The following is a 23,025-nucleotide window of genomic DNA, read 5'->3' as shown; positions in this document are numbered from 1 at the left end:
TGATAAATCTTTCTGATAGCTTTCTTTTTACAGAGTGCTTGCTCCACAGTTTCAACAAGATTGATAACTTCCAACAAGCAACAAAAATCCAGAGGAGAAGAGCAGAACAGAGTGTGGGTTTTGACCTAAGATGTCAAGCTCTCCTTAAATCTTTATTTCATTTTACTACATTGAGTGGCTGTGCTCACGTTGAAGTCATGGAGGTAGGGGCAGTGGGGAACAGTCATAAAAATAAAAAACATTAAAATAGCTGCACACAGAGAACAGATATCCAAGTGTCCCAAAGCAAGCATTTGCAATGCTAAAGGAAGATATTAGAATTTATGTTGTAGAATCACTTTTTCTCAAGATACAGAAGGAAGTAACCTTCTTTAAGTATCATAAATTTTAAATGCTCTTCATTTGAATGCATTTTAAAAACCAGCTTCTTATTATCTGTGTTCTTAGTAAAATTCTGCTATACTTTTAGCTTCAGCAATACTCACAGCAGATATACTCTTGAGGTATTATATGCTTTTAATTTTCCTGGACTGATTTTTGGTTCCCCAGGTTTGAATACTAGATACAAGCAAGATACAAACCAACTTCTTATCTGTCAACAAGTTGCATCTTGAATTTTACTATTCGAATTTTTTTGTATTTCATGCACATTGCTCATTTATTTTGTTTCATGTCAAAAGATACAGGAACTCTTAATCATACTTTCAAATATCTAATTCCTTATTTCTCTACGTTTCTGTTTAACTACGTGGTATTTCAGAAATATAAAGTAGCAATGTAAGAATAATCTCGACTGTAAATATGTGATAAATTATAAGGCCTGACTCAACTACTGTGGAGTATAATGGGGCAAGAACTGTAATATTAATGTTCTGAAGACTACACTTTTAGTCTCACTACTGTAAAATTTTAATTAAAAACTGTTATTAAAAGTCTCAGACATTGAACTCCCACACTATCACTCAGCCACGCACACACAAACAACAGACCACTTTACTACTTACCATTTGAGACCTATTTTTTGGGCAGCCATTGATGTCTTCAATCTTTTCGTTTGCTGAAAATCAGAAAAAAAGAGGCAATAAGGCAAAAAAACTAAACCAAGGGCATTTATTCCAGTGATTTCCTGATCACTTGCTGCCAGCTCAGTAAAGGGGTTTTGGATTGTAGCTGTCCAGTCCAAGTGAACGTGTGAAACACTGAGAGCCACAAAAAGAAAAAAAGCAGCTGGAGGTCTCTACTGGGTCATGCCTCCAGAGACAGCTGGGGCAGAAGCCAACTGCTCTGACAACTTCTTGTATGGTGACAGGGAATTCCTTTAAACTACAAAAAAGAGGTAAGCCCTGGAAGCTGAATCATTGCTGGGTGGCAAAGCGGGCACTACATACATAGAGATGTTAGCATGGCAGGTGGTTTTTGCTTGGAGAGTGAATACAGGTTTTAAATCCAAATGGGAAATTTATGATCAATAACTCTGATAATTTTTTTTTTCTTTTGTAAAGCACAAACCATGAAACAACTTTTCAAGATTCTTGACCATGGCTTACACGCTACCCCAACCTGCAGAACACAGTTTCCAGCTTTAAGGTCAGCGTGAAACAATTAAATCCCTGAGGTGGATAATGTTTGCCTCAGAGTCTGAGTTTGCTCAGTTTCAGCTTTCAGCCTTGGATGCTGACATGACTGTGTTTGAGTCTGAAGAACCAGTTACAACCAAAGTTCAGTTTCCCACAGTTTTTTCACTGTAATAAAGGCAGGTGCTCACATCCCATTTGATTCATGCATTAAAGCCGTATTTTGTAGCAGTCCCACATGTTCTCAGGACACCAGTCAGAACTCCATCGCTCCCTCCCACCCCATGGCTTCCCTCAGTTAGGAGGATTGCATTTGGCACAGTATTCCAGTAGCAGTCATAGCCACGAGAAATAAAGCAGTAAGACAACTTCACTCTTGCCTGGTAGGTCCCATTTTACACATCCATGTCACAGTACACCTTTATCCCACAGCAATGCAACTAAAACCTGATGCTAATCTGAAAGAGATGGCAGCTAAATCCACAGTGCATTCCCCAGAGTGCTCCATCAGCCTCTACACGTGAAGAGCACACACTGCTTCCAGGAATGCCATCTCGGATTTGGTCATACAGAAACAAAGATGAATTCATTAAATCCCATTTTCCAAGTCCTGGGCACCCATCTTGTAATATTCACTAGCTCTCACTTTAGTACCATGCAATATCTCCATCAACTAAATTTATAACACTTTCAAAAATTGAGAGCTGTATTACTATAAATTGGCACCATTATAATTACTTGAAAGGAGACTAATGAACTTGTGAATGAGCTGTCTATTGTTTGGAACACGTCTACAGAGATACCTCCAAGTAGCCTCCAAGTGTATCTGCATTCATGGATTTCAATACAGCTACTATGTTTGTATGGCATTACTAAGGCATATATTACTTACACATTCTTTTACAAGCTCATAAATTCTGAACTGAAATGAACCAGGATGCTGTGAATACATTTTAACTGACTTGCAAATAGCTGTTTTTACATATAGCACAACATAACATTAAAAAAACCCCTCTCCTGCACTGCATATCAAAGCTTTCTTACTGTGTAGTTAGGAAAAAAGCTTGGATTTTTCAGGCTACAGATAAAACTGCTTCTGGGTGTGAAAGCCCTCCCCATCTTTGTGACAATGAGATGCAGCTGCCTAAAGCCATACACAGCAGATACAAATTACTTCTCTTCACTGTTAATTTGGAGGATTAAATTGAGAATGTTTAAATATGACCTTTCTTTCACATGAAAAATGTTCTTTGAAAAAGACATTCTTCCCCTCATACTTCGACTTTGAAACCTTGCCGACCTTATCTTAAATATTAGCCAAAAGGCAGCTATAAAATGACCAAAAAAAAAAAGCAAAAGTGATCAAAGCAATAATTGGTTATGTATTTTAGAAGGAATAATTTGAATTTCATAAGGGTTTTCACAAGTCAATACTCAAAGAGCTACATTTAAATATTTGGTAGAAATAGCCACGTCCACATTTTGATGGTGGTATTCTTGCACACATGCTCTAAGTTTCCTACAACAGTGTTAAGGCAGGATAGGTAGATAGGCATGAAAGGAATCAACACCTAACTGCTCCTGGGTTTCCAAAAATCTTTCCTATTAAAGGAAACGAATATAGGACGGAGCACTGTTCATAGTGAATACCTGTCAACACACCACCAATTAATTCATGGCCTGTTTTTACACCTCTGTAACTGCACAGCAGGTCTACAATGCTACTGAGATATAATGTTGCTCTCCAACAGAGAGACAAAATCTTTTTTTAACATATCCCAGCAGAATCACTGGAAGATGCTTCACAGTGTCATCTCAGAACAGGGCTTGCAGATCCATACCTTCGAGGCACGAACTAGCTCCCTTACAGCATCTCAAACACACACAAATATGCAGGCACTGATGTCCTGCTGTTCATTGCTGGCTTCTTAATTTGCATCTCAAATCTGTCATCCTGCTCCTAACAATGGTTGTCCTAATTCCCATTAGCGGGCTTTCCCATTCCATCAATCTCCACCAGCCCATTCGTGTGTTTTGTGGCATCCCCAGGACCAGATGGATGAGCCTCTGAAGGAACTAATGAAGGATCCAGGCCCAAGGGAAGAGGGACAATGCGAAGCTCTACACGGAGAAAATTGTTCAGAACTTTCATTGTCTAAAAACGCTAATGCACTAATTTAAGAGAACTAAAGGCTTTGGATAAAATAACTGAGCCTGCACTTGACATTTGTCCTATTGTGATTTTCCTCATCTGAAAACTCGTTATGAAAGATTTCTTTTTCTGCAACATAAAAATTACACCCCTTCTCCTTTCCCAGCTGTATACACGGATCTCCCAAATCCAGCTGGAGGCAGGAGGTTCAACACAGGAGGCAGTATCACTGCGAACTATATTCAGACCAGTACCCAAGAGGTATTGGGAATAGTGAAGGCTAACAGCATCCTAGCAGAAAAAAAAATCTCATGAGTTGTTTTTGGTTTTTTTAACATTCAGCCATGTGGAGTAATACTGCTGTGTCAGGGGATTTTATCAGCAACATCCAATGTTTTTCCACTATGCTGTAAGACAAGGCTTTTTCAAATTAATTAGCAAAGTCTCTGAAGGAAAATGATCTACATAATTCCATGCAGTTTGATAGATTCCCCCCCACGCACACTGTGTTTGCGTAGAAGATAAAAGCAGGGATTGTCTGAGCGAGCTGGTGGATACTTGGCACAAACACAGAAAGTCACTCACCTACAACCTGGATTATTTCAGCTAGCAGGACTCCATCAGTCACATCTTGCTGTAGATCCTTTATCAATCTCTTGTGACCAGATTTTGCTAGGTAATGATTAGCCCAATCTGTATAAATCTGTTAGGAGACAGACAAACAAAAATAAACTGTTACTCATAACACAACCTGAAAAATGAGAATTCTTTGTTTCTCTTGGTACCGAAAGGCTGATTTCAGATCACTGCTTTTTTTTTCCCTCTTTGAAACAAGTCAACAGCATTAAAATTCAAGGCCTTGTGCAGATCAAGTGTTCAGCTTACTGCAGTATGGATTTTTCTATTCAGCAACCTGACATAAAAGCTCATGGCAGTTGATAGCAAACTCCTGAACATGTTACAGCTTGAATGGACCATCAGGAGGTCCACGGAATATTCCACAGCAGCAGTGTGTACAAGGGATTTCAATTTCCACCCAAGCACTTTTTTTTGCATTTTCCCTTTGACATTTTTTCTTCATGGCTGTTACTGAGAAAGTTTTAAAGGCTCTTCTCCCAAAAACACTTCCAGTAGGTATTAGCCATACAGCAACTTCATCATCAGGAAACTCCTTTATTGTATTACCAAAGAAACCTTTAAAGGTCCTAAATATCCAACAATTCTAACAAATTCCATCTCACAGGTTAAACAGGCCTATTAAATTGCTTTTAACCCGTTATGAAAACTTCCAGCTGTAGGGATTTATTTCACAATGTATTACCTGAAAACTAAGCACAACAAGCAGCCAAAAATCTCTCTTTAATTTGCACTAAGTACTGCTCATCATATGCCGGCATGACTTATTCAAGTTCGCCAGAAAACTTACAAAAATTTTTCATGCTAGGTTATCAAAAAGAAGCTAAATTGCTTCATTGGAAATTTCTGCTTATGATTTAAATAACAGTATTCTTTACATAGGACAATATTCAAAATTAAGATTTCTTTAAAATTATCTATTATGTTCCAAAGAAATAGGGTAAAAACAATAAATATCAGGATTTTACCTTTAAAATACCTAAATATTAATGTTCATCCCTACCCTCAAGAGTGTCTAGAATATTGGAAACACATTCACCCCAGTCCAGTCTATCAGTAAGCAGGTGTAGATTCAAAGTGCTTCCTAGAGCATGAGCCATCCCAACCCTCCATAGACTCTACAAGCAGATGACAAATGCCTCAACACCAGTGTGTGAGTCACTGTCCCAGAGGGAACAAGAGCATCCAGTGCCCAGCAGCCCAGGGAAAGCCCTCCCTGTGCACTGCCCAGGAAATACTGCTTTCCTTCACAGCTACTGATAGATGGAAAGACAAGAGCCCAAGGAGAGGCATGGCTCTCCAGGTTGAACAACTCCAGCTTTAGGAGAGGTGCTGCAGCTCTCTGATCATCTTCATGGACCTCCTCTGCACTTGCTCCAGTAGATCCACATCCTTCTTACCCTGGGGGCCCCAGGGCTGGTCAGCGCAGATCCTCTAAATTACTGACCCACAGCTACTCATTTCAGAAGCATCTCAAGCCTTGCATTTCCAATGTGGTGAGGATGTCCTCCTTTCATGGCAATCAAAAGCCAACTGCCAAGTCTAGGGGGCAAGTATTTGCCACAAGACAGAGGAACCTGGATATAATACACGGATTGTAATTTCACACTCCTCTTGCACTTGCTGCTTCAATGTTAATGTGATAAAAAGAAGAACAGAGGTTTTGACTAGAGCAACTTTTGTTACAAAGTCTTCATTTGTATTTTTTTTAAAACCTGTAAAACACAACTGGTAACAGCCATGAACAAATCACTTAATATCGGACAGATATGCCCCTCTTTTCCACCATTTATCCTTTACTTTCCCCTTCACAGAAGCAGGATGTGCACTTCTGTGCCAACAGAGTCATGGACTTGAACAGAAAAACACACTGGAACACCTCCGTGACAAAAAAGTCCCACAGAGCTGAAAAACATCTCAATGAAATAAAGGCTGAGTACATGAGTGATTTCCCCAGCTGACCAATAAAAGTGGCAAAAAACCCACGCTGCACAAACCAGACATTGTGTTCCTTAGCTCCTTTTACAAGAAAATGTTTTCCATAACAGGAAAACACTTTAAAAGATTCAACGACTTCAAGGAACTAGGATTGACTTAACCTACTTTTCTGCCACATGGTTTTAGCTTTCTTATCTAGGAGTGAAGACATATGAGGAAACAGGTTGCAAACTATTTACTTTGCAAGTGCAAGGGTCCACCCCCCCCACGCCATCCCTGCAATTCAGCTGACAAGGAACTTATCAAACACAATAACCACATTTCCTTTAATGGGAGGGCTGTGATGAATGTCCTAATTTATCACTGAAGGACTTTCAGAAAATTTAAAGTTATACTTTGATGCATCAGTTCCATCCTGGATCATTTCCATGATGCAGATGATCATGCAGTCAGACAAATCCTTGGATCAGCCCTAGAGTAAAAACAGGAGCAGACCTCTCCTGGCAGAGCCTGAAATCACAGCAACAGCAAGACCTTGAGAGCTAGTTAGGATTGATTTTTAAGTCAAATAACAGCATGAGAATGCATGGCTGGCATTGCAAAACTGCTATCCTGTACCTGCTTCCTACTGCCCTAATTCCTGTTGCACCCAGGAACACCAGATCTTACATTCATACCCTGGAAATAAACAGAACTGCATCAAAGAAATCCCTCGACTCCCTTAAATCCTCCTGGTAAAGGAGACAGCTTGAAAAACCCCAAATACCTGCTGTCTGATTCACTCCCTATGATAACACATAAAGAAACTCCCTCTGACAGCAAATTATTCTTGTAAACCCCACTTTGGGTGCTGAAGTCAGCCTGTGCTTGGTATCAGAACTACAAGCAAAGCTTTTATGCTTATTATTAAATGCATACCAGTATGGAGGAAATATTTGTTTCTGGGGTATTTAAGGGTATGGAATATTATTTCATTCCACTAGTTGATGAGGAAAGCATTTCACAGGAAAACACAGATATAATAAACCTGTGCTTCTCTTAAAAATGTTACTGTACAACAATATCTTGCAAAATGCATAACATGCAAATTATTATTTTTTAACTGACTGGGCTGTATATTTACAAGCTCTGAAGCATTCTTAGGGATGCAGTATTACCCAGGCTTATTGTCGTAGCTCCTCACGGTCACCACTGATTTTTATGGCATGTATTAAGCAAATCACTGAAACTTTCCAGGATGTTTTCGAAACCTGTTTGTTGCAAGTCTTTGTAATGTACTATACAAATAGATTTCTAATGTTTCTTTTCCTTTTCCATACAAACAAGTGAAAAAAAATGTAATTGCACAATGGCTGCTATTTCTAGACACATAAAATAGTTTCAAAGCACACAGTGTTTTCAAATGTTCAAACCCAGGCAAATAATTGGAAAAACAATAATAAAAGAAAACACTGCTGAGAAACTTTCCATTTTCCTATCTCTGCACATCCATTATGAGTGCTCCTCAGGTATTTTCAGCAAATGGGTACAAAGTCACATTTGAATATTCATGTAAAAATTACCAGTCTAATTAAAATATAAAAATCTTGTGATAAGAAATATTCAACCCACTACAACCCAAGAGATATTGCCTTATTCTACACACCAGCACAGGCTTTTAAAACTTTTCAGTGATTCCACACAGTATGAAAATCACTGGAGGCAACTTCATTACTCTAGCTACAAAAATCCAGTGAACATGGTGACTTGGGCATTATCACCAAAAGCAGGTCTTTGTGTCCAAGTCAGGCTAATGTTTAACTCGGGTCTAAGTCCCAGCTTTTGTTAAAGGTGGACTCAGCTGTTTGGTAGCTTTTTTTTCTCTGTAGTGTATGATCTTAGGAATCCAATCATCTGGGAACAAATTAAAAACATATGTGAAAGACTTTTTTCTTCTCTCTTTTTCTCTCCCCCTTTGATCCACCAGATTTGAATTAAGAGTGTTACAGTTAAGTATCAATTTTGGAAATATTCAGTACATTATGAGTCACAGCTGAAACACTAAAAAGTAGTGCAAAAAACAGTGAGGTCTGGAGAAAAAAAGAATCCAAATTCGAAAGATTTTGAAAGCTGTCTGTAAAGAAAAAGGCCTGAACACTGTCTTCCATCAATAAGATTGAAGAATTTTGAAATTCATTGGGGTTTCTCCCCACTCCCCTTTTCTTAGCCTCACACCTACTTCTTTAAAGCACATTTCAGATGAGAGAGGAATCTTGCTTTCCAGCTAGGAGACCCCTGAAATTTCCTGGCACTCGAAGCCTCTTGTAACATTTCTGGCTGTACTGAGAGAACACATCCACCACAGCCCAGCACACCTCAGCCCACCTGCCCTGTATCTGAACACTGCATCAGTACAAAAGGTGCCTTTTGCAGAATTGGTTGTTTGTTCAAGCCCACACAGTCACCCCCAAGCACTTGAAGAAGGCTGGGGAGCAGAAGTGACCAGCAAAACCAGGATACAGACCATGAATAAAGTCATGGAAGCAGTGAATCCAGGAAGATCCTTTAGAGACCCAGTGTATCTGTGGGGCTGCAATTAGGTTAAGGTGTCAGGTATTATCATGCACTCCAGGGTCTCCTTTAAATGGAAACTACCTGATGGTTTTGCCTCTGAGTCAGCATTCTGAAATACACTCATGAAAAGGAAAGGTTTCACATGAAACTACTTGAAAAGAGTGTCTCTCTTCTACTAAAGTAGAAAAAATGCCTGAATCTCTTCCTTTTACTCATTTCCACACACACACACAAAAATCTAATTATAATCAATGCCCAAGTAAATTTTCAAATCTTTCTTTCCTTTTCCCTTACCATGTCAGTTCTGAACTAATCAGACTCTGATTGTTTTCTCCGAATAATTACCATGAATCAGGCTCTCATGAATTTGGTAACAGCTGAAGAACATCTTTTTGACATCATGGAGCATAATTAGAGCAGAGCAAGGCTTTCTTCATGACTGAATAGCAGGGTTAGTCACATCGATGAACTCCCATTCCAGAACAGCCACTACAATGCAGTGCCTGTGCTGCTGCTAACCACACCACACTGCCTGCTGAAGTTCACAGGGAAAACAAAAAACACTCCAAAACCTAAAAATAGCCATCCCATACTGAGATGATCCAAAGGGGAATGCCTGCAGCCCTTACAACGCTACGGGGTTTTGGAAAAGCCCACGAGATACTCACTGCTGCCCAATGTCATGGGGCTTGCACATGTGGAGTCACGAAATCCCAATTTTTGACCGGTAACACTAATTGCAGTCTCATGCTGATCCATGCCACAGTCCAACACAGTGATCTCATTAACAGATACCACACTGCAAAGCCCAGAGCTAAATAGCTAAAGCCAAAGGTTTAGCTGAAGAACGCATCCCTCTGAAGCATCTCTGTCTCCAAGGGAGCACAGGAAGGATAATGGCTATTTTGAAAGTGCACAGAGATTATAGCCCTGACAATATTTCACTGAGTTACTGCCAAAAGGACAACAAGGAAGCACATGGTGAAAAAAATTAAAAATCAAGTTTAACAGCATTTGTCACAGACCTTTTTTCAAAGATTTCTTATAATTTGTGGCCTTAGTTGCCCCTACATGGTTCTTGAATCCTACAGAAGTCTCTATCGTACATCTGTACCATAACACAAATCCCACTACAAGGACAGTGCTGACTCTTCCAGAATGAATGAAGCTTTGCACTGCTATCCAAAAAGACTGCTTCACGGTTTTTTCCCCCAATACAAGTTCTTGCAAAACAAAACAAAACAAAGGCTTAAAAAGCAGGCCAGAGGACAGATAACGTGTGCCCACACGTCTCTGTGATAATTTAAAGGTATTAGTGGGCTTTGAGCAAAGAGTTCTGTCTGTTCCTTGTCTTTAAGGATACAGCTGAGGGTATGTGGACAGTAGAAGCCAAAGCAAATATACATGGTCCTTAGGGGTGCCCTTGAGCCCCCAGTGATCCCAGCTCAGAAGGAAAGGAGGCAAGCAGTGAATCACTTCTCTCTACTCCAAGACACTGGAAACATCCTGACAGCCAGGATGGGAGCCTGGAGCTTTGTCTACTCAATCCTACCAAGCACCTTGGCACCAAAGCCAGCAAATAAAGGGAGGAAACCACCAGAAACTCCAAGACTGAGGCAGTGATGGGCTGAATTGCAGGTGGATTCCTTCCAGCGGGCAGGTGAGACAGCAAAACTACCTTCCTGGAATGTCACTGTACAGAGAACAGGCCAGGTTGGATGGGGCTTTGAGCAACCTGGTCTAGAGGAAGGTGGGTGCCCCTGCCCATGGCAGGGGGTTGGAATGAGATAATCTTTAAGGTCCCTTCCAACCCAAACCACGCTCTGGTTCTATGATTTGCAATCCCCTAAAAACAGCTGTCACACACATATGCACATATACCTACTAATTAACGTCTAATGTGATGCCAGTACTCTCAATTACCTAAAGGGCTGGAACTTCTGAATTATCATCAACTACTGAGAACGGAGCTATAACCATCTGTAATTCCCATTTGGTTCCCACATTTCTGGGGAAACAGAGGTAACTCTGGTTCTTTTTTTCATTTCTTAAGGCAACTCAACTAAATTATTTATTCTACTCAGATGTGCAAGTGTTTGTTGCAACTGCTTTGAATTATTACCCAGTTGGCGGGGGATATTCTTCTGAATATTACATTTTACTGGACACTTGTGTACATTAATTAGCCTTTGAAAGTTAAATAGAGAAATGGGTAATTTAAACACCACTGGGACTATTTCTTTCTCTCTCTTTAAAGCCTTATTCCCAACTGAGGAGGGCTTTTCTCATGCATATGACTACTATTCAAAAGCAATGGGCTGGCTCACAGCACACAGAGCCAAGCATATGTGTCAATTTTAGGAGGCTTGCAACCTTTCCAGGAATAGAGCCTTGGACTGTCCACACTTCAGAGCAGGCACTGAGTTTGTTTAGAGCAAATCTTTGATGGATACTAAACAGTCATCATGCTTTCAATTACCCAGCTGGCACCTTTCCTACTCTTACCCTACTGAATATTTTACTACATTTAATATAAAAGAGGAGAAGAGAGAGAATTCCTTTTTTCCCCCCGCCCCGCGCCCCGTTGTAAAGTTTCTAAACCGTGTTACTGACAGGTGCTGCCTACACAGAGGGCTCAATATTCCTCACCAGAGCAGCATTTTGCTCTGCACCAGCCTCGAAGGTGAAGCAAGGACAGTGATTGTGCTGGCATCCGGCACACTGCTCTCTCAATGCTCCCATTATCCACGCTGGCCATATACAAACCCCTGTCAAGCTGGAGCCACACACCACGCCAAGCAGGTGGCTGCTCTCTTGTTCCCCCTTGCAAAAAAAACCCCATGAAGTCCTGAATAAAATGAGATTGCATTCACACCTGCACCGATTCCTTCACATATCCCAAAGTGAAATAGTTTAGTTTGCTGAGCTGATCAGTAAAACCCATTCCAAGTCACATTTGGCCACAGTGAAACAACTGAATTGATCTCACACCAACAAATTATAATCTACCTCAGAGAACAAAAGCAACAAATGCACTATTTTTTTCCAGTGTTTTCTAAAAAGTCACCTGAAGTGCACAGCAAGTTATTTTCAAATATCACAGTTCTCATACACAAAACAAACCCATTTACATCTACTACCACGCACAAATAGTGACAGAAAAGGGCTTATCTGGAAAGGTGATACATATCTACTCCGAAGAGAAACCACAGAAAATCCTAAGAAGCTGCAGAAGAAAGGGAAAAAAAACCAAAACAAACCCAACACTTCTAAGGCTGAAGTTAGTTACTGTTCAACAGCACCAGTGCCATGATCGAGGAGCCAAGAGCTGCTTACTGTTTTATAATGGTCACAGGAAAATTTACTTCTCCCACGAACAGGGACCTGGAAGGTCATACTACTTATTGGCATATTTAATGTGAATATATTCTGCTTGAGTCCAGCTTGCTCTTCCTTCTCAAGGGGTCCACAGTTAAATGATTATATATATGCTGGCATGTGAAGCTTGGGTGGTTAATTTTAGCTGAAGACACGCATGCACAGTGCTCAGATTTCTGACACAGTCACACTTCACAACTCCCACTCCTCCTGCAGCTCTTCCCTTACACCCCCACTGCTCCCTTCTCTTACTACTGTCTCTAACAGAGTTCCAATGTTTGGCATCAATTTCAAACAGGATAAGTATATTTTATTTTATCAAAGCTATTTACAGCAAGAATAAAGTTCAGCAGGTCTTTTGTGTTGGACACCGTAGGCATTAAAAGAATGATTAAAGAAATTGTTGGGGTTTTGTCTATTTTGTTTTGTTGTTGTTTTGGGTTGTTTGGGGCTTTTTACACAATCAGGAGACTTTCCACCTATTATAGAGACAACTCTCTTCATGTAAATGCTCCTAACATCTATGGAAATTTATGCTCTGAAAGGAAACCCAAGACTTTGCACGACAAAAAACTCCAGGTACACCCTTTTTATAACTTTGGAGCATTCACAGTATTTGAACGTTTTGTCTCACAAACGTAAGCTAAAAAGCATCAGGCTGAATGAGACCTGGAATGGACACACATAGCCTGGTGCAGCAAGGGCTGCCTGCCCTCTGGCAAGACCCCACCATATGCAAGTCAGCCCTAATTCCATGGTCTGACCACTGTTGCTAGCATTCCTTAAAAATACAGAGAATTGGCACTTGTAAGATGCTTGGCTGGAATTCTTTATATTAAAAAGAAATAACACAGCCGATGTTGCCAAGGTGAGAAGCAAAGGCTGCTTCACCTCCCCTGTTGCCAAGCTGAAGGATAGATGCCTGACATTTTCACTGTTGATTTTTCAAAAGGCACACTCCTGCCAGAGTCAAATCCGTGCGGCTCTTTCAACTGCTCCATGAAAAGCAAACAGCCTGGGAGCCACAGCGTCTCCACATCAGCTCTCCCTCCAGCAAAGCCCCCTCACCCTGGCAGAGGTGGGTGTTTGTTTTGGGGAGGGGGAGGACGAGTGGGGCTTTGATGGAGTTTGAGGAGAACACGATGCACTGTGACACGAAGTAGCTGCTTTACCCAAACAGCTCAGAGGACCGAGGCTCTGATGTGCTCAGGACTGTGCTGGGAGCTCTGCTACTGCACTAGGCTGAGTGTGAGAAGTGGGGAAGTTTGCACGTGTTTCCCCCACCACTGAAGTTTCCTGACCACTGAAGACGGGAGAAGGATCTAACTTCAGGCTGCTACAACAGCCTTAGAGCTTCTGCTATAAGCACCCAACACTCAATGGGATCAGTTCCCAAACCACCATGTAGCCTTGGCACACTTGGCTTGTGACAGTAAGCAAGTCTTCTAAACTTCTCTAATAAAGACAGACTCATTTTCTCTCTTTGGAAAAGGTATGAGAGACTGTTCCAAACAGCTGCTGTAATTTCATTGGTATTTTTCACCTGGGGTCACAAATCTGTGTGTTTGCAGTATCATCTCCTCTGGGCAGAAAGCCATGGCCGCAGGAGGGATCAAAACTGATGAACTATCACTGCTGGATTGGACTCTGAGAAACAAAGGGCAAGAAAAAGATTCCAAAAGATAATAATCTGAAGAAGGCTGGAAATGGAACTTGATTTGCCATGTAGCATTTTAAGCACAAACTCACTCCTCTATTCCATTTTCTCTTGATTGCTTAGAGGATTAATTCATCAAAACAACATTCACAGCTGTGAAGCAACTCCAAGTAAAAGTAAAATTGGTTTCTAAGGCACATGATACTAAACCCTTTCAAATGCTAGCAGTGAATGGAGATGAAAGTTATCTGATCCAAACAGCGAGGCCAGGAAACATTGCAAAAACTTTTCTTAATTTTTAACAAAATCAGTTTGCTGTGGGGATTAGGGAATTACAGAAATTGGCCTTGGTCTCACACCAAACCCTAGCCCTCTTTTAGCCAAGAAGGACCAGCCAACATTCCCTTTTGGGTCTGCTCAGTGCTTGATGGACAAAAGTGAGACTTCAAATCCAGGGACTGGGTAGGCTCAGCCCATATCAACACTGAAGTCACCAGCCAAACATCCTCCTCTCCCACAAACAGAGTGTCTAATGCCACTGAAAAAAGATTAAGTCATCTGCACTACCCTCCTCACTCTGTAAAATGTAATCCAGTTCAGTGTCCAAGGCTTTTCACAAGAGGCAATGCCTCTGAAGCTGCCAGAAGCTGGCGAGAGGCAGCGCTCTCCGACACTTGGAACGACATAAAGCAACAGGCAACCAACACATGGATGAGAAATCACTGCAACTGAGTTAGGAAGGCCAACAACCTATTCATCTGCCAAGCAAGATCAGTGCAGAATCTGGAGATGGGAGGAATGAAGAAAGGAGGAAACAAGACCCAAACTTGAGCAAGGACTTGACCATATGATTTTTTCAAGCACGTACTGAAGTCTCAGTTGCTGAGCTCACATTTAACTCTTCTGAACAGGAATGACGAAGTTGGTAGTTAAAGAATTACATATTAATTCCATTATTTCTAAAGCTTATTGATGGTAAGAGTAAGAATGAGAAGGAGCCAATTCCCTTTCCAAAGACTTTTTGTATATTCTACCCATATTTCTATTTCTAATGCTCCTCCTGCTCTTGGGCACTGTCAGAAATGGGACAGTTGGCTAGACAAATCTTAGGTGTGACCTACTTTTGGAAGGCCTATTTTTATTTTAAGCTGCATTTTAAGATAGTGAAAAATATTTTGTGACAGCTGAGCATTAATTTGTGTGGCAAAGACTCCATCCCAAAGATGTACAAAAAGACTAAGAATCTCAGAAGGATACAGCATCTCCCATTAGAGCCACATTATCCCAAGAGCTCATCTTCCTCCTAGCCACCAAAATAAACAATCCTTCAGAAAATTTCAGATACTTTTTAAAAACCTAAACGACTGCCATCTCTCCAGCATTTTTAAAATCTGGTCCTCACTTTTCAGTAGGGAAAAATGAAATATTCGTATATATATTTGCATCAACATAAAGATGGGGGGATGCAGCCCGCACAGGTGTCTGGCCCTAAATGTTTTGTTAATGAGATCTTGGAAGTAAAATTCTTGCATTTGAATATACCAACAACCATTTATGCATAGGTGGAAGCATTTTTGGGTTTGTTATGTCATTCATTATACTGCCACACAGCCCAGAAATCAGGCTACAGCAAAAAGCTTTCTGCATAGCTGGGACCACGAGGGGTTTGCCATATTTTACAGGCAATAAGGTCATCTTTATAAATTGTTCCTGCTAAGCATTTACAACACAAGTTGTTTCTTTTTTTCCTTCCCCAAACAAAAAAATAAAGTGCTGAATTAATTTCCACAAACATAACAAACCTAATCTAATGGTCTTGCAGTCGGCCATCTGTTTCACAGATACAAATCTAACTGAATCTTCTACTGACTGGTAACTTTCTAAATTAGATTAACTTGTCAATGCTGACCCTGCTTCCAGTTTAGTTCCTCCTGCTTCCATTTAAAAGGCTGGGAGTGCTTTCTGCATCATGATCTATATGCCAATTAGATAGAAGAAAATTGGCAATAGTTAAAGCTACACATTTGGCATTAGATCAGATTTAAAGGGGCAGAGAAGGGCAGTGTCCCCAGCTATGACGCAGACTAAGGGAATATAGGAAAAAAGCTCTAGAGCGCAGATGTTATAGAAAAAATTTTAGTTCCCCCTTCTCCACTACAGTCTGTGTCACAAAGACCTTTTCAGTGAAATGTACTTGTATATTTATAAATAATTAAGAAATACCCCTCCTAATGGGAAGGAGCAAACTTCTGTACCTAAGTTTAGCTTAGCACTACATTAAAAAATTAGTAATTTTATCCCTAAAGGCCACGTACAGACAGGCTGGCCAAGACCCCAGTTACCAATTCACTGTCTTTGGCATGAAGAATGATTCCCGGCATGATACAAGAGGAAAATTCTGCTTCTTCACTTCCCACTGACCTTATGCCTTGTTGGGGAAGGAGGGAGGGGGGATGCTACTTCTATCAGAGCCAGCTGGTGTGGGCACTGCTGCAGGCAGGATGCTCACAGACTCGGTAAACCACTGGCCTGATCTCTGATGGCAAATCCTATGCTCCTAATTAGAGAGGTTCACTAAAGTGACACCAGCCTGTACTTGCATGGATCTGGTAATTAAAATCAGTGCTGTGGGGTTTTGCTAAAAATTCTGCAACTGAACTTTTAACACCTCCTTCTACATTTAAAAAAAAAAAAATCCAGTAAAGTAAAACTTACAGCAGACTAGAATTAATAATTTAAAAGTATATTTTATGGTTGATCAAGAAATGACAGTACATGCACAATTCCCACAAGTACAGGAGGTTTGGGCATCTCTGTCTGGGAGTCTCCTCACGCAGCCATCAGCCACTTAAAGGCCTCCTGTACCTTCCTGAAAAAAATCATTCAAGCAAAAGGAACAACTTCTGCACTGCTCCTGGAGCTTTCTTGAGAAATATATATATAGCACAGTCCTTTAACAGAACTGCCACGAGGCAGATCAACTGTAGGTTTCATCTATTTCCTGCAGTAAGAGTTTTAACATAAAGATATTTAATGGGAATTTCCAAGTCTTGAACAGCATGACCTACACCAGGCTAAGACTATTATCAGTTCCTTATGATTTTTCTTCATACATCCCTTTTTAAAATGCAGATGGTTGAAATACTTCTATTATTATTAATAGTCCTTCAACAATTACATGTCAGGAAGGAGGTTGATCAAAAGACCTGCAAGCTCTGGAAAATTCCAAAAGCACAAGGCAATGACAGCAGCCTATCCTCACTGGGGCTTCCATCACTCAAATTCCAATGTAATTTTACACACACCTACACAATCCCTTTCTCTGTTTCACATCCTGCATTTCGTTTTCCATTTAGTCCTGCTTTTGCCTCAATACCTACACCTAGGAAAGTGTTACTCCAGCAAACTTATGTTGCTAAAATTAGCTGAGTAAAAGGTTTAGTGAGAAGAAAAACTATATGGAATTTACAGGTAGTAAACTCCTGCAACTAATCCTTGTGGTCATTTTACTGGGATCCAGAGAAATCAAACATTTGACATCAAACTTTTTTTTTTTTTTTTTAACTTGGTAAATGCTTATTTTTCCTTCAGATGAGAACATTCACTTTGATCCATGTTATTAGATGTGCTCAAATGTTCCCACAGGATGCAGATGAAAGCCCATCTATGTATGAAACTAAGCATGGTTTAAAGTAACATCAGATAAGAGTAGTGGCTTAGCTGCAGATAAAATCAGAGCAATTTACTGGTAATCATTCGGAGGACAGAGCCTACCGGCACAGAAACATCAGTGGGACATCAGCAACATCAGTTATTCTTTTCTGCCTGGAGCAAGGGTTGGAGGAATGCAGAACAAAGAGCATGTTGCCAGTTTAAGAAGGAGGGGAAAAAAAGTGACTTATGCATCCATATAAAATTTTGATTCAGAAATTAACCACCGATATTAGGAGAGGAAAAAAAGAAAAAAGAGCTATCAGGACTGGCTGCCTATTTTCCTGGTCAAACAACTGATATTTACGGCATTCCTTGCCCAGTTCTCTGTTAACAACAGTTCAACCTGTACAATCCTGAAGCTTTAGAAATAGGCAAAAAAAAAAAGGAAAACAAGAAAATTGCAACAGCTGATGTAGCACTACATTAAGATTTTAAGTTACAGGCCATTTTTTGCAAAAGGCAGGTTAAGAGAATCATCTAAAAGTTGAAATTGTAACAAATTAATTAGGCTGTGAGCAGATGGTTGAGTTGTGCATTAAAACTAAAACTACCATTAGAACAAAGTGAAGGAAAACAGCTCACCACTTGGATTTGGGGTTGGTTGATTGTGGTTTTTCTGGTTCTGTGGGTGTTTTCTTGTTTGGTTTTGTTGCTTTTTGAACAGTGGCAATTCTACTGCTGAATTTCCTACTACTGTAATTTTTGCAGTGTTTGTTTTATACCTTTGGCAACACTTTCATTGAAAATTTTGTTTATGCAATCCCACAATGATTGGAGGTTACGAATTACTCGTTTTTATCTCTACAAATAACCTTCCCAGATACGTCCTGCAGGTTTTCTCCTGAGCCATCACTGCTGCATTCTTGAAGAGCAAGACTGCTTGGCATTAGCCTTTCACCTGTGGCTGCATCTGGCACTAGAACACGCACAGCAGCCTCGGCAAAATGACAAATCCTTCCAAGGAATAAAGGCCGGTCACGCCCTGTGAACATCAGGACAGATCCAGGCAGCTGACAATTAGTGAGTGGCTCTGGGCCTGTTCCATCGCTCTCAAACATGGACATCATGTTAAGGAGGTGACACCTCCAGGCATGAATCAAAGGCGTGCAGGCTTGTCCCCATCAGAGTGACTCTGACACAAAGGCCAATAAAGAGAAAACATCTTACTGAACTATATTGGAGCTGGCAAAGGCAGCAGCTGCTCTGCTCCACAGGGCAAACTGGCGTTGGGAAAAATGAATCCTTACGGAAATTACTGCCAGCTCATCCACTCTGGCCGCAACGCTATCTAAGAGATCCCAAAGAAGAAACCAAGCAAATCAGAGTGCAATTTAGCTGTTAAAACATGAGAAGTCCACAGGTTCATACAGAATGACATGCAGAGGTATTTCTGAAGACAGCATAAAAACACCAGGAACCAACATTTCCCAGCACACACTGTAAAGAATACTAGTAAGTTGGAACAGTAATGCCTTCAAAAGATACAGATCTCTCTCCTATGATTCAGAAGCTCCTAGAGGATTTGAAGGATGGATGTTTTGGCTTGAGGTCCTCAAACCTCATTTTATTAGTGCATAAGGGAAAAATTTACTACTACTACTACTACAACTACAACACAGTTGGCCAAAGAAATAATTATTGAGCATGAACCAGCTTAAGCTACCGGTAAAAATCAGGATTACTTGAAAAATGCGCAATCTTAAGATACTGAGATATTGAGATTGCACAAAAACAAACAAGCAAAAAACCCCAAGAGTCTGTGTGGTATAAAACATAGCATGGAATACTGCTGATGTTTGTATCCTGCATCAGACCTGACCACCGACTAAGGGACAAAGTCTGTGCAGTTTTGTATGCTGACATTTGTCCAGTGTTTTGCAAATCAATAATGCAGAAAACAAGCTCTCAGCAATAAGTTCTGAACTGAGCATTTACAGACAATACGGCTGCATTTAGCACATCTGTTCCTGTATTCCTACACCATCCATTTTTCCTTTTTTTTGGTATAACTAGTAGTAAATAGCACACTAAAGTATTCTGATGGTCTAAATGCGTTTTTGTAGTGTTTTAAACACTTGTGTCTATTTAGTGTGACTCTTTATGTTTACTCTTTATATAAACCAGGATGTGACAGTGCTTGGGTAAGGGAGGGCTTTGCACATTCTTCATGGACACCTGCTCTGCACCAACAACATTTTGTTCTCCCATCTCTCTGCAGATGCTTGTCTCAAAAAGCAAATAACCCAAAGATCAGATTAGCAGCCTGGTATTTCCAAGAGGGCAGCTAAGATTGGCAGGCCTCATAAAAGTACTGAGTAGCCCTGAGACCGGACTCCACCCCCAAGAAGGATTAAACACAATTAGCATCAGGAAAGCAGATGTCTAACAAAGTAATAAACCATAACTTTTACACGAGGTTAAAAATTTCCCTCTCCTTTCCTGTATTCAGCAAATGATCCATGGCTCCCAAGTGTATCTCTTTGCTGCTTTACACCACCTTGAGACTCCCTTATTCTCTCATCAGTCAATTCATTGGCAATCACTTGTCAGCAAAAAAGAAAAAAACCAAAACAACAAAAAAGCTTGTTGAGCAAATGTCAGAGAACATTAAATTAACCAGTCAAAGATCAGCAATGAACAGCTGACACCAAATTGAACCCAACACATGGCCTCATTCACATTATTGTTAAACACACATAGACAATCACTCTGCCTTCAAAATGACATCAAAGGATCTTTATTTTATGAAACAAAAATATTTGCTTGTGGATGAATAGTCAGCCTAACATTAACTACATCATAAAAAGTAAGCTATTGCTTTCATGCAGTTTGGATTAAAGGTACTGTTTAACCTCTGAGTACAAACTAAATTATTAAGCATTATTATTAAGCATTTTCTCTTCAGCTCAAAGAGACCCTCAGTGTATTTCTGTGTACTTCATTTGTGTACAAAGTGTATAATCTTTCAGGAAGGCCTCCCAAGCACCCATTCAAGACTATTAAATTTCTTGCCTGCTTCGTGGAGCCACCACACGCCCCAGTACACCAAGGGAGGATGTGATCCCCAGTGCAAGGCAGCAAAGTCTCCTAAGGCCCCACAGCTCATGGGAAGATTACCTGGGCACAGCAGAACAGGTAGGTCCCAAAATGACCCAACAATCAGCAGCACCTTTACGCTTGCTTCTCCCAAAACAATGGTTCCAGCTTGTTCCATCAGCACCCAGCACACGCCCTCCCCCAAGCACACACACCTTCTTCAGCCTTGCTGTGGGCAGGAGTAGAAATGGGACTGGCCCAGCAAATGACGACTCCAGAACGGAAAAGTCACATACCATGCAATATAAATGCATGAAAGGAAGTGAGAAACCCGAAGGCTTTCTCCCCTGGCAGCAAGGGCCATTCTGTGCTGGAGCTGTTAATCAGCTAAGGACAGGTTATATGGGGACAGAGATAGAATTGGATGTGGATGTGAGGGCAAGGAACCTGATTAAATACATCCATTCTCTCTCAGCAAAGGAAAAAGCCAACCAGGCAATACTTGCAATATTTTAAACACAGGGTGTTGAAATGACAGGAAAAGAATCATATTTACAAGAGACTAAGGTGACCAGAGTGGCAGGTGTATTTCCTTTCATTCCTTGGAAAGCACTTTTTCAGCACTGAGTAAATCTCATTACTTCTCTCTATGCCTGTCACCCCTCCCATTCCCTGTCTTATTTAGGTAATAATTCTTAGACATGTTTATATTACACACCTCCAGGACAGGAGCTGCCACTTTAAGTTTCAGCAGCACCTCATACAACTTGGCTGTGATCCCAGTAAATTAAAATAGGCAACCTACTCAAGATTTAAATAAAGTTTTTCAAAAGGGCACAAATTTGCCTCCTAAATCCATATTTAGTCATGGAAACGTTTTTATAGAAGGCCAGAACAGACTAATTGCTCCCCACAGACATCTCATCCTCATAAATTCCAGTATCCTGTATTGCAGACCCTCTCCTAATGAATATTTTCCACTGCAATGTCTTAAACCAAAATCGAACAACAAATATTTCTACCTTCTGAATACTAAGGCAAGTATCACAGGAGAACAAAGTAGCACCTGCATGGTTTTGGAAGCCTCTGCCAAAACCAAGCCACAGTCAGGAAAGCCTTTGAAAGCGCTGGTCTTTCCACATGCCCTGTACTGAATCCACTGGTGTCGAATTCTGATCCCAGGTTATTTACCTGCATTTTGGTCATTAAAAAAAAAAAAATAATAGAAAGACATCCAAAGATTTCTTAAAAAAACAGAAACAGCCCGTATGGCAAATCTCTGAATGCAGAGCAGAGAAGAGAAAATCAGCTTGCCTTACAATGCCCAACTGTTTCACAGGTGATCATTATCACATTCCAGTGTGGGCACAAGGGTGGGATGCCAGAACAGTGACACCACTCCACCACTTGACACCGAATACTCAGGAGTGCTCTAGAAGCTCTCTAGTGCTTCACTGTAAAAGACACTGATAAAAGAAGATATACAACTATTGCTTAGTTCAGAACCCCCGTTAAACCATTCCACACCAAAATCACTCTCTCTCCTTCACTTTCACAGTACTCGACCTGACAAAAGTTACGTAGGGTCATGACTCTTAGACAACAAGATTAGGATCGTTTATATATCGTTTATAATAAAATCAGTAACTGCACAGATAATCTATAAGGAATTTATGTTTGTCATTTCAAAATGAAAAAGCAGATCCACGATGACAACAAACAAGCGTATTTGAAGCAAGACTTTTCAGACAGAAAGGTAACACAGAAAACACCTAAGCAGTCACAGCCTCACCATGACGGCCCTAATCATGAACTACCTGCGAATAAAAGAAGGCAAGTTCTGGTTGCATGAGAGACTTAATGCTTACTCACATGCAAAATATTTAATTAAAGACATATTAAAACCCTTGTACAACATACAATGACCTGGTAAGACTTCACCTGAAACATCTCGTACAGTTCTTGCCACCTGTGTTCAAGAAGGAGGAGTTCAGACTAGTAATGGTACAGAAAATGACCCAGGAAATTTGGAGAAAGTCTTGCAAAAGAAAACTCTTAGAATTTGGTTTATTTGAACTTCACAGTAAGACGTTCTTTGCCCAGAACACTGGGGAGGAGGAGCAGAGCAGCCAACAGACAGACATGCTGGCAACAACCCCCTAAAAGCACTTGAACAGGCTGTGAGAGTCAGAGCAGATGAGGCTGGAGCAGAATTCAGGGGCATCTTTCCACCAAGAACAAGAGAAAGAAAGCCAAGTGGTTTTCAGATTTTATACTCATACATTAATCAGTACACTGTAACAGTAAAGTCTGACATTGATTAAAACAATAAACCCTCTACCTCGCAAGCTATTAAATACCATCTGCATCTATCCCTTTGTGCTCCA

The 23,025-nt window shown here is 40.6% G+C and overlaps 1 protein-coding gene across 3 annotated transcripts in view; it reads right to left on the bottom strand.

The window, feature by feature from the left end:
• NAV2 (neuron navigator 2) overlaps positions 1-23,025 on the bottom strand; it is a gene marked incomplete at its 5' end in the record, with an annotated part of 366,989 nt that overhangs the window by 140,351 nt on the left and 203,613 nt on the right. For all 3 annotated transcript variants that reach the window (XM_082283277.1, XM_082283275.1, XM_082283276.1), the window contains 2 exons: positions 1,005-1,057; positions 4,312-4,429. In XM_082283277.1, coding sequence (XP_082139403.1) covers positions 1,005-1,057; positions 4,312-4,429 — 171 coding nt within the window. The remainder of the gene's footprint in view (positions 1-1,004; positions 1,058-4,311; positions 4,430-23,025) is intronic.

This window comes from Coloeus monedula, assembly GCF_965178545.1.
Source record: "Coloeus monedula genome assembly, chromosome: 6".
Classification (NCBI taxonomy): Eukaryota; Metazoa; Chordata; class Aves; order Passeriformes; family Corvidae; genus Coloeus; species Coloeus monedula.
The sequence above is the reverse complement of the archived record's forward strand: the minus strand, read 5'-3'. Positions and strand labels throughout refer to the sequence as shown.